Source organism: Lytechinus pictus, chromosome 19 (assembly GCF_037042905.1).
Source record: "Lytechinus pictus isolate F3 Inbred chromosome 19, Lp3.0, whole genome shotgun sequence".
Classification (NCBI taxonomy): domain Eukaryota; kingdom Metazoa; phylum Echinodermata; class Echinoidea; order Temnopleuroida; family Toxopneustidae; genus Lytechinus; species Lytechinus pictus.
The window spans coordinates 12255781-12268730 of record NC_087263.1 but is presented as its reverse complement, the minus strand read 5'-3'; the positions used below and the strand labels follow the sequence as shown (position 1 = coordinate 12268730).

The 12950-nt window shown below is 34.8% G+C and overlaps 1 protein-coding gene and 1 long non-coding RNA gene across 4 annotated transcripts in view; both read right to left on the bottom strand.

Annotated features, from left to right (window-relative positions):
- Window positions 1-12950, bottom strand: part of LOC129282444 (inositol 1,4,5-triphosphate receptor associated 1-like) — a 45773-nt gene that overhangs the window by 18611 nt on the left and 14212 nt on the right. For 2 of the 3 annotated variants that reach the window (XM_064113832.1, XM_064113833.1), the window contains exons 10-14: window positions 8923-9097; window positions 8268-8402; window positions 5310-5407; window positions 4630-4685; window positions 3196-3254 (exon numbers count right to left, since the gene is read on the bottom strand). In XM_064113832.1, coding sequence (XP_063969902.1) covers window positions 3196-3254; window positions 4630-4685; window positions 5310-5407; window positions 8268-8402; window positions 8923-9097 — 523 coding nt within the window. Of the gene's footprint in view, window positions 1-2042; window positions 2061-3195; window positions 3255-4629; window positions 4686-5309; window positions 5408-8267; window positions 8403-8922; window positions 9098-12950 lie in introns of all 3 variants that reach the window. The other variant, XM_064113830.1, reaches the window with a different exon arrangement.
- LOC135157591 (uncharacterized) lies at window positions 11533-12840 on the bottom strand. Its single transcript, XR_010296588.1, has 2 exons — window positions 12669-12840; window positions 11533-12478 (listed from the first exon to the last, which is right to left on the bottom strand). It is a non-coding gene; the product is annotated as an uncharacterized LOC135157591 (long non-coding RNA).

The window sequence follows — 12950 nt, the reverse complement described above, 5'->3', positions numbered from 1 at the left end:
GTGTTACAATGTACATCAATTGTATAATTTATAGCTTGTCTGTGTGGGCATCAAATTCATTTTAATTTGGAAGGAATTATTTAACGAACAATTTCACTTTCTCCCTTTTTTTCCTTTCTCTTAAGTCCTACTGTACAATGGGAATTAATGTAAAACACACATAAACTTACAATTTAAATTAAATCTTTCTTTAAATCTTTTTTAAATAATCCATCATACACGTCCATTGTAAAGAAAAGGAGTAACAGAATTAGACCCCCCCAAAAAAAAAAATATATATATATATTATTGGATAAGATATTGATAGAATAAGTAGGACTACAAATTAATAACCAATAAAAGAATATAAATTGTCCCTCATGCAAACCCTAACATACCGTGAAAAACTATACCAATAGCTTGTCAATAATCCCAAACACACATGTACAAGTATTATGAAATCATTTATCTCTTTTCATTATTCTAATGTTTTGAATTTGGTTGCAGTATGAAGTCACAAAAAACAAATATTATCTCTCCAAATGAATTCAATGAACGATAATAAATACATAGAAAGATGCATTTATAGAAGTAATGAAATTATATGACATGAAGTGATTGTACACAGTATAATAATTACATGTATGGTTGTATATCATATGAAATAGATATATTGTTATGAAGTTTATACAATTTGATGTTTGAACTGAAATGTAACATGTCTATAATCCTATAAAATTTAACAGCCTCACTCGTTTACTTTATATACACGTACTATTAAAGAATCAAAATTTGAATTTAATCACATCACGTTAACCTTCAATCCCAAAAGTAGCCTTATTATCGCACTTTATCTCAAATTTGTTTTCTCCGCTCAAGTCTTCTCAAGACAATCCTCGAAAAAGATCACGATAACATTTCGAACTCTTATTTTCAGTTCCCCAAAATGAATCTTTATCAACTATAGGAGGTTAGTGTAGTAGGTTCCACAGTACACCATGTATATATCTTGGACAAATTGTTGGTGTACCGTGAAACCTACAATACTCTTCTTCTTCACCATGGAAACCTTCAGAAGTTACAACTATAGGAGGTGTTGCAAGAAAATATTTGCAATCAATGGCAAAAATCTGATGTAATTTAACAATTGATAGATTAAAGGTATTGTTTAACTTTGTGAGCAGCCGATTTAAAAAATTCTCAAACCAAGATGAAACATGTGTACAAGTGCATGTATTAGAACTAATAAACCCTGAAAACAACCATTATTGAGAATGAAAAGCTAAAACTACAAGGCAAACGCCGATTTTGTAAATAGGCGTCTTATAGACGCCTAAATAGTATACAGTATGGGATGAAATTAAGATGGTGTTTTCGGTTACTTTATATTTCAATTTTTGAAGCACTAAATAATGATTTTCGAACGCAATTTTTTCTGGGCTTCATTTTTGTAACATATCACAGACACAGGTGACAAGTGTGACCTTCTAGCTCAGATTTTTTTAAAGTCAAACCAATGTTAACCAATCACTTTAATTTCATCTGTAAAAAAAAAGTATACTCTTGTTTGCAAAAAAAGCAAATCAGAAAGCGATTGGAAATTTGTTATCAATCGCGTGACAAATGATTGACTTGGAGACCCCAGTAGTCTTGAAATTGACTGTAGGTTTCTTGCAACACCTCTTAGATGAAAAATAACTTTGATTGACATACAAATGATACATCTGTAGAGACAAAAGACGAGTCTAAAGCATGAAAAAATAACCCTCTAGAACCCTATGGGATGAATGAACATATAAAAATATCTTCTTTCCAACTTCCCAGGGAATTTGCATGCTAACAGAAGCTTAATAATATTTGTAATGATTAAAAGACATGTACATGTTCGTGATCGCCATATGGTCTCTTTTTAATGGAATATAACATATGTTTTTGATGAGAAAAAAACCCCGTAGCACCATATGAGGTCAACGTCCCAATAAAAATGCATGCTTTATAGAAAAAGCTCAAATGTATTTCATAATGATAAAAATTCTGCCCCACGCAGAACAAAAAATACATACTTGATCACCACATGGTCTCTATTGAAGCAAAGAAGTGTTGAGAATGGAGGATAAGGATTTTCAATATCGTTCAGGATCAGTGCCGTAGGGCATATTGATGGGGGGGGGCAACAAGATTATCTAAAGAAGACATATTTTTGTCGCCTCAATATTGAATAATAGAGGGGTAGCATACTGTTACTTTATCTTGAATTTTTTTTCATTCTTCTTTCTTCTCTCATTCTTTCCTTTTTCTTTTTCTTTCTTTTTCTTTTTCTTCATTTGATCACTGGTTCTCAAATCGCCATCTTTCAAATGTCCACCTCTATTTTTAATCAGGATTAACGCAAATGAGTGACGTATTATGTATTAGGAAATGCCCAAACCTGCTACATACATGTACAGTACCAGTCACAATTCTTAGAATCCCTATTACCTGTTTCAACCAGAGAACAATACATTGTAGATTAATCCGCTGAAGTTATTGTTCTCTGGTTAAAAAAGGTAATAGGGAGTCAAAGGACTGTGACTGGTAGTGTATGATTACTGAAACTCCAACATAATTTTATGCAGGATTGAGCTACAGTCAACTTGAGTCAATAAATACCTGATTAAGAAACTAGGTTAAAATCTACCAAATGAATGGAGAATATTGAATATTGTTAGTAGACCCAAACCAAAGCACAGCATTACACTGCATAAGAAGTTCATTCTAGCAAGTTAAAGGTATTTTTTATAAAAATCCCATTAAAACACGGTAAAACAAAGAGAGGATGTTCTATGTGTATATATGCTGTATTAATTCACACCAACAATTACTAGTATATGCCAAACGATGTTAATGAATTACAAAAAAAAAAATTAATAATTATCTATGAACATGTAGCCCGGTTACACAGAATAGAGTGCAGTACACTATATCAACATAGCCTACGTCCATCTAACATCACTATCAAAAAGCTTCTACATGGCCAAAATTAAAATTAATTTAATAAACGATTACAAAGATGGAAATTTCATTAATTCAGAGAAGCATTAGAATCCTTTTGATTTATATATTTTGCTAAGGGCTTCTTGTACCAACATGATAAACTGGAATGTGGATCGTGTTATGAATATTTGAAGATGATACTACTCTTGAAGCCCAAGTAAGAGTGGGGTGGTTTTCACTTACCTTCATTGCTGGACTGGTTAACGTGGATGATCTTCGTAATCTACTAACCGAGTCTGTATCTGAGAGAAATGGAGAAAAACATAAAATCCTCAGTCAGACTTCCTCCTGAAGGCGGCAAAACATTCTTGTTGAAGCGTCGAGTTTTGGGTGGTCCTTTCAAGGCCAAACATTTTAAACGCATCACAAAATTATAAAGCACCTTTAAAATGTTATAATCAATTTTCTGTCAACAAAATTAATAAAAGGAACCTAAAAATAAGTGAATTCAATTCACCTCTAACCCTGAGGAATACACTTTTATTTCATTATATTCCATCACTTAAAAACAAAACAAGTGGAATGCCTCTGGCCGTCTCAACTGCATCACGCGATTCAATATAGCAGCAGTGCTGATTTTGAAAACTACTATAACTCGCACAAGATGTTCAGTGATACTTGGTTACTCGTATTTCCACGTTTTATGAATTAGACCAATACACTTATAGAGATATGATGGCAATTCAACAAATACCCCCAACGTGGCCAAAGTTCTTTGACCTTACATGACCTTTGACCTTGATCATGTGACCTGAAACTCGCACAGGATGTTCAGTGATACTTGATTACTCTTATGTCCAAGTTTTATGAACTAGACCAACACACTTTCAAATTTATGGCTGTAATTCAACAAATACCCCAATTTGGCCAAAGTTCATTGACCCTAAATGACCTTTGACCTTGATCATGTGACCTGAAACTTGCACAGGATGTTCAGTAATACTTGATTACTATTATGTCCAAGTTTCATGAATCAGATCCATAAACTTTCAAAGTTATGATGGTAATTCAACAGATACCCCCAATTCGGCCAAAGTTCATTGACCCTAAATGACCTTTGACCTTGGTCATGTGTCGTGAAACTCATGCAGGATGTTCAGTGATACTTGATTGACCTTATGTATAAGTTTCATGAACTAGGTCCATATATTTTCTAATTTATGATGACATTTCAAAAACTTAACCTTAGGTTAAGATTTTGATGTTGATTCCCCAAACATGGTCTAAGTTCATTGACCCTAAATGACCTTTGACCTTGGTCATGTGACATGAAACTCAGGCAGGATGTTCAGTAATACTTGATTAACCTTATGGCCAAGTTTCATGAACTAGGTCCATATACTTTCTAAGTTATGCTGTCATTTCAAAAACTTAACCTCAGGTTAAGATTTGGTGTTGACGCCGCCGCCGCCGCCGTCGGAAAAGCGGCGCCTATAGTCTCACTCTGCTATGCAGGTGAGACAAAAATTATGTAGAATTATTATTAGCAGACCACTATGATATTGTAAATATGAGGGTATTTTGTTCCAGTTCAAAATTGTTTTCAATGTAATACATTGTTATAATATTCATAATTTATAAGGTGCCAATTATCGAGTACAATCAAACAAAACTTACCATCACTTGCAAAAGAAGTTCCTCTAAGTAAGATCTTGTTTTCATGTAGAACTCTCCTAAAATATGAAAAAGATTTTTTTTTTTAATACTTCCAATAAAACAGTGTGATTTTTCAAATATATTTTGTGGCATAAAACTTCAGATCTGCAAAACAGTTTGGAAAATGTATCAAGATTAGAAATAAGAGTATGATTTCAATATTTTATAGCATAAAACTTCTGCAATTAGACAACGACTTAAAAATGTATTATTTACAGCAAACATCAGTTTTCATATTCTATTGGTGCATTTTTGACAACTTGACAAGCTGTTTTCCTCTCTATTCTTTCTCCTTCTTGTAGATGTCACAGCTGAGTATAAAAAGAAATGGCCTAACTACAGACTATACGTTTTGAAGAAGTAAGTCTCCCTTTCTACAACTTTTATCTCAGTTCTGTAGCCCTCTCGAAAGAGGCTTCGTCACTTTAAGATTTTTCCCCCACAGGAATTTATACACAAGAAGGCGACGAAACAGTGGATTTTGTTGGGTTTTCTTGTTCAACGTGCAAATACGTTTGTGTTTGATTAATAATTATGAAATAAAGGTTCTTTCTTATTTTCTGGAATAAAAAGGGGGAAAAACCCAATAAGCAAGCAAAATATGCCAAACTGTAACTGAAGCACAGAAGATTGTGACTCACTTTGCTTCTGTGAGTTCGGATCTTTCTTTCTCAAGACTTCTCTTGATGTTCTCGACGTAGGTTACCATGATGTCGGAAGCTCTGCTCAATCTATCCTCCTACATCAGAAAAACAAAGCCCATTAACAATCAAAATTAAATGATGAGGAGTAAATATGATGTCATGGTATGTAAGCAAAATATTTGACGTCCAGATACACTGTACTTAAAGGTTTCCTTACATTTGGCATATTAATGCATTGTTCTATTCACAAATCTGGAGTTTGGGGTAATCATGTTCAAAAGATTATGATTATTTTGATGACATTGACGTTGGTGATGTCGATGATGATGACGTTGATTGATTGACTGATGATGATAATGGTGATGATGATGATGGTGATGACATGGTGATGATGATAATTTTGTTGACAGTATTACTGTATATTTACTACAATAAATACAAGGGGAATAAAGTAAACTTCAGAATTGATCGTAAGAAGAGTTAAAGTAGAACTATATTGAAAATCGTAAAAATGGAGAATCATATATCAAATTAAAGGAGAAAATAAGGAGAACACGATGGTGTAAATCATTTATCATGGAGACCGATGGAACTCAGTTAATTGATAGTTTAAAGTTCTCTCTCTGAATGCTTCAAACACGCAGAATTACGTCCGCGAAATTGGGGATTTTTTATGACGTCACTTTCTGTACGAGAGGCGTGATTGGCTCTCCAACGTGAAGCTCCACTTGCATGCAAAACCTGTTGCGAGGGTACGTTTTCTCTACATTGTCACTGAATACTTCGATCCCGAAATGAAAGAAAACCCAGAAGTTTATCTAGATTTGGATTTTCAAATTGATGATTATGAAGATGAAGAGAATGATGATGAAGTTTCTAGCTCTCGAAAAACAAAGTGACGCCGATAGAGGTATACATTAGGGGAATTACGCCGGTGATTATGAGTCGGATAATTCAACTTGCATGCCGATTCGCTACCAACACATGCAGCTGATAGCTGCTCCGCGGGTCAAATCCATGAAAATGGATTCCATCACGACCACATCCAGACAGAGTCTCTTTCTTCTATTAACAACATAATGAGAATGAAAATAATGATATAACTGTACTTACAAACAAGTGAATATATCCGAACCTATATAGCTAGGCTGAAGGTAAATCAACTCAAGGAATAACAGCAGACGATATGCACCGACGATGAATTTCACGTGGCTGGGAGATATCTCATTATTTTGACTAAATTACGAAACTCGGAGAATAAGTATTCTAATTCTACATAAAAATTAAGTAACACCTGGTACTATATTTTTTGAATTACGATAAAACCTTTTTGAAGCAAAGAAAATGAGGTGAATTAAAATTAGATATAAAAGATCATCCGCCTAGCTCGCATTCGATTGTAAACAATCAGCAAGGCGAGCACATAGAGTTGGATAAAGCGTAGCTTTATCCAACTCTATGGGCGAGCAAGCCACTGAACTGAAAATACGTATTTTCAGTTCAGTGGAGCAAGCTGGCCATGTGCTTTTGATTGTTTGTTTACAATCGCATGCGGCTAAGTGGATGATCCTTTATATCTTATTTTAATTTACCTCAATTTCTTTGCTTCAAAAATATTTTATCGTAATTCAAAAAATAGTACCAGGTGTTACTTAATTTTTATGTAAAATACTAATTCTCCGAGTTTCGTAATTTAGTCAAAATAATGAGATATACATTTTATCTAACAGAACGAGTGACAATCTATTCCAGCCACGTGAAATTCATCGTCGGTGCATATCGTCTGCTGCTATTCCTTGAGTTGATTTACCTTCAGCCTAGGTTCGGATATATATTCACTTATTTGTAAGTACAGTTATTTTATTATTTTCCTTCTCATTACGTTGTTGATAGAGGAAAGAGACTCTGTCTGGATGTGGTCATGCTGCATGGAATTCATTTTCATGGATTTGACCCGCGGTGCAGCTAGCAGCTGCATGCGTTGGTAGCGAATCGGCTTGCAAGTTGAATTGTCCTACTCATCATCACCGCCGTAATTCCCTTAATTTACCACCATCCACGTCACTTTGTTTTTCTAGAGTTAGAAACTTTATCATCATTCTCTTCATCTGCATAATCATCAATTTGAAAATCCAAATCTAGATAAACTTCTGGGTTTTCTTTCATTTCATGATCGAAGTATTCAGTGTCAGTGTGGAGAAAACGTACCCTCGCAACAGGTTTTGCATGCAAGTGGAGCTTGACGTGGGAGAGCCAATCACGCCTCTCGTACAGACAGTGACGTCATCAAATTCGAGTCAATTCAGAGACCGATGCGAGGCATATTTCGGAGAGGCATTTTAGCGCTTTTTAATTGGCAATTTCCACCTTATGTATTATTTTCGTTATTTTTGAATGACCTAATGGTAATCCTCACATCATTACCTCTCCACTGATATATAATAAGGCCATATTCATAATCAATATATTTCTCCTTTAACAACTTGCTGTTTTGTAGCCATTCTCTCCCTATTTACAGCTGATTTAGCAGTCTTGAATCCCTTTTAAACAACCGACTAGAGAATGGTGAATCATGTCCATTTGCACGGCTTCTGCTCATTGTGAATGCACGAGGATGATTGTAAAAAATGATCAAACACAAATGAAATAGTTGCAATCCTCGCATCAGTTATTATTATCATTGTTTAGTTATCAATATACAGTATATTGTAAATCAACCATTGGAATTGGGACAGGAGGCTTTATGCCACATTAATTCACTTAACTTTTTTTTCTGTCCCTGGCATTTCAATGGCTGATATTTCTTATTTAGTATTGTTTATACTGAAATGTATTTTTGTATTATTTGCCAAATAAATAATAATAACAATAATAATAATAATGCTCCTCCTCCTCCTCCTCCTCATCCTAATCATCATCATCAAAACACTACAGGATGTACCGATGCATCCATACCTGTTGTACTGCACCGAATCCCTCCGCTTTACTGGCAAGTTTGACCAAGGCATACTGAATCACATCAATGTGTTGCTTTAGTTTATTGATGTCTGTTCTGGCAATTTCATCCTCCGCACACCTCCTTTCCAAAGACTACAGAGCAAACAAAAATAACACATAATAAATATTACATACATTATATCACTTCTATGAATATACATGAGTATTCGAAATAGAGGATTGGTTTGTTGGTGATCACATGACAAAATAAATTTTTCCACTTTTTTTTATAGGGAAAAATTATTAGGAGCTCGATGAATCATTAGAACGTGCAGTTTTCCCGACAAAAATTAAAGGAAGCTATACCCAGCTAACAATAAATCTCAGAAACGGCGAACAGTGGGTTGTCTCTAGCAGGAAACCCTCAAGGTTTTGGGGCACAGACACCGATCACAGTCTGCTATTAGAAGTGTGGTGAACAAATTTGGCCCAGAATACAGACCAACCAGGACAAGATCACCCAGATTTATCATTCAACTGAAAGAAGAGACACTTTGAATGGAGGCATAATATTTTTTTTAATCATTTCATGAAATTGTCCACTGGTAATAAACCTTTCTTTCTATAAATAGCAACATTTTTCTACTTTTGACATGTGAATCCTGCTTAATACCTGAACGACACCAGCATGGTCCCGTAACTCATCTTGAAGGTTCTTCTCGATCACGTTTCTCTGATGTTGCTGTAGTTTGTACCTCTGTTCGAGCGTTAGACGATCCGTCTTGAAAGCAAACGTTAATGAGTTGTATTTATCTTCCACCTCCTGCTCCGTTAGCACCGCCTTTTTACTGTTGGAAAGAAACACAATAAAAGCACAACAAAACGTAAATCAACTGACTTTTATTACAGAACTGCATCAATTTTCCACTTCCGACTTCATTAGCACCACTTTTACTATTTCAAAGAAATGCAATAAAAGCAAAACGAAATGTAAATGAAGTGAATTGTATTTTATTCTTGACTGAATTGTATTGATCTTTCATTTTCTGCTCCGTTAACACCTGGGCCCATAACAAAAAGCTTAGCAATGATCGTATAATATTTTTCTACGATTGATTGCATAGACTACAATGTACAATCAATCGTGAAAATCAAGTGCTAGTCTTTGTGTTGCAGGCCCCTGGTTTTACTATTAGGAAGAAATGCGATAAAAGCACAAGATGTCATCAACTCATTTGTTGATAGGGCTGATTCATGGCCCCGTAACACAAAGGTTAGCGATTAATTGCTAATTTGAAAGAGCGATTCTGATTGGTTCCTAGTCAGTCTATGAAGCTAAATGCACATGCAACGATGATTCTGATAGGTCGCTTATAAACAAAAAGAAGACCAATTTCATGATATTTTCTTTACATAACTTATCTGATATTTTAAACACATTGACTGATATTACAATTTCCATTGACTCCATTCCTCTAAAGAGGGTAAATTTTGTAAATTTTCTTGGAATCTATATTGACTGTAATTTAAAATGGGATACCCATGTTAACAATGTTATTTGCAAAGTATCCAGATGTATTGGTATTTTATTTAAGCTTAAATACTATCTTTCAAATCATTCTTTGTTTTCATTATATAATGCTCTTATATTACCATACTTATCATATTGTGTCAGCGTTTGGGGTAATTGTACTAAGTTAAAAATAAACACCTTATTTAGATTACAAAAAAAAGCTTTGCGAATTTGCACCAACAGCCATTACCTTGCCCATTCTGCTCCTCTCTTTATAAAACTCAAAACTTTGAATATAACTGATTTATATCAGTATCAAACAGCAGTGTTGGGTTACTTGTATTTTCACAATCTACTTCCATCTAACATTTCCACTATGTTCTCTGCAAATCTTAATGTTCACAATTACAATACAAGAAATCGATATAATTTTCATCGTTGGAAAGTTTTATTTATGTATGAAGAAAAATGTCCTCGATGTACATGTAGTATACCAATCATTTGGAATTCATTACCAAATTATATTTCTCTTTGTAATAACCAAAACTCATTTAAAAAACATTTGAAAACATTCTTTTTATCAAAATACTGACATGTACATGTACCCCAAGTAGTGCATGTATTGCCATATTTTTTTTTGTTGATGTATTTCTGACATATTTCATTTTTGTTTCTTTTTTTGTAAACATGTCTTTCAGTAACACATAATATATTTTATTGTATAAGATATAGATATAAGGGAACTTATTTTACAGGGCCACATGGCCTTATTTTAGTTTCCCTTTTTTTCATTTTCAAATGATTTAGCATGTATTACCCTTTCTTGTTTTTATTGAAAGGCATTCTGTATTAACTGTTTATATCAACCAAAAAATTACACGGGGGCGGCGGGCGAATTCGCCCCGGAAAGTCCAAAAAGAGCCCCGGAAAAGGGCTAAAAGCATTCACACGAGGGCGACTGCAAAACTCATAATCGCCCCCGTCAACTAGGCTTGGGAGCCAGCGCCGGGTAATCGAGTCTACCCGATTCTCAATGCCAGAGTCGGGGAGTCGACCCTGATCTCTGGAGACTCGAGTACCAAGCGGCGGCGGTTCTGAGATAAAGGGACTCGAGTCTTTGCCATGCTCTCTCATTCATGGACGAAAATCGGCCCCAGCGCCGACTCCAAGCACTGAGATAAAATAAATGTAGAATTTGGAGCCGAGGAGTCATACACTTCGAGCAGAACGTTTCTCTGCTTGTGTGCTTTAGGCTCAGTGTGACTGCATGTGGTATGGGGATGCATCGTGTGCATTGTGTGTAGTGTGTATTTCTGTGTGTGTGACTGTAAAATGCCAGTAGAGACCACGTGCGCATGTGTTGAGCGACACTTGTGATTGTATCATGAACTGGGATTTGTGTGTGGATTGTGTGAGAAGTTTGAAGGTGTAAGATTCTGGGCGACTTGATAGATGATTGCTCCCCCCCCTCCCATTTATGTACACTCTCTAGCCCCATGTCGAGCTGCAGCCACCCATCTTGATCCTTCCCCCCAAAGCTTGTCTCTCCTCATTCCTTCTTTTCTTCCAAACTTTATTTCCCTATTATTCTTGTTAATTTCTCCTTTTACAAGTTGTAATTCACTACGAACTTCATTATAATTTTAATGAAGTGTTTATCACCTCTTGTTTGTTTTTAAATATTTTTATATCTCTGTTCAAAACAAGAGTCTCGTCTATCCCTTTAAAAAAAATCACGCTTTGATTTTTTTTTCTTTCATTCAAAAATCCCATTGATAACGTTTGCTTGCTAGTCTTAAATGGGAGTCTTGCCTTATTGGAATATTGGCAAGAAGTTAATAAAAAAAATGATGTTATTGTTCTGTCAGTAATAAAAGTAGAGATTCAACTATGGATATTTTTCAGTCATATTTCATTTAATCTTCGTTATTTTAATCCAAACATTCATTTTTTTTTTCAATGATGTATTTCACCTTTGGCCAGTTCGCCATTTTCTTAAGTGACTGAAAACGTAGACTAGCCCCTTAATTCAGGGACATCAACCCTCGGCAATTTGTTTACATAACTTTCTTTGTCTCCGTCATGTATTGCACAATCTTGAGAAGCACATGTTTGGAAATCTGATATTCTTGTGGTGGTGGGGGGGGGGGGGTACGAGATTGCCGCCCTTTTCATTCTGTTTTGGTTTGGCTGCCACATGGCCTCTCTCACTGAGTGGAGAAATTAGGTCAGGTAAAATTTGCAAAGACGTGGATAAGTTCATTTCAATTAGAGGCCGTGCAAGGCTAGGCATTCATGATGGATGATGGAAATTGCCAGTTTTGGTTCTGGTAGGCCTTTTTGTCATGAATCTGTGTAACTGATACGAACGCTTAACAATTCAATGACCTTTATGACTTATATCATTATTTTGTATGAATAATTTTAAGTCTTTTTTAAAAAGTGTCATTTAAATAACTTTCAGTCAAATATGTACGAAGGATATTTGTTCAACTTCATAACATTTGCAGGTACCTATATTGTATGATAAAATAAATTACCTCATAATTGTACAAATTCAGAACTTTCTTTTTCTTTTACATTGTCTTTAGACACGAATACAGATCTTTCTAGATTAATTTAGCAAATGGGCTGTAACACTAAATAGTAAACACGCAAAGCTCACGTCAACCAAGTATCAAACATTCAAACTTGGATTAATTCATGGAGGTTCTACCTCCATGATTTAATCTGAATAGGTCTGTATTAGGTCCATGAATCAACTCAGATATCGTTCAAGCATCAAAATCAATCTATCATCACAACACTAAAATCATAAACAATCACTTCGAAGAAACAATGCGAAGGTCAAACCAGGGAAGTGTTATACTTCCCTGGTATATGCTAGCTACCGTGTATATATATACACACACACACATACACACACACACAAACGCAAAAAAGCCGCGAAATAGCTCCAGAAATTGTAGCCCTGGAAAGTGGAAAAAGAGCCCTGGAAAATGAAAAAGTAGCCCTGGAAAATTTTTAAGTTTCTCCAAAAAGAGCCCTGGAAAGAAAAAAAGTAATTTTTTGGTTGGTTTATATGTATTTTACTTTTATGAATGTATATTATTGCATGTATTTAATTTGTATTGTAATGAACTGTTTTTATATGATTATGGAAAATAAATGATCAAACAACAACAACA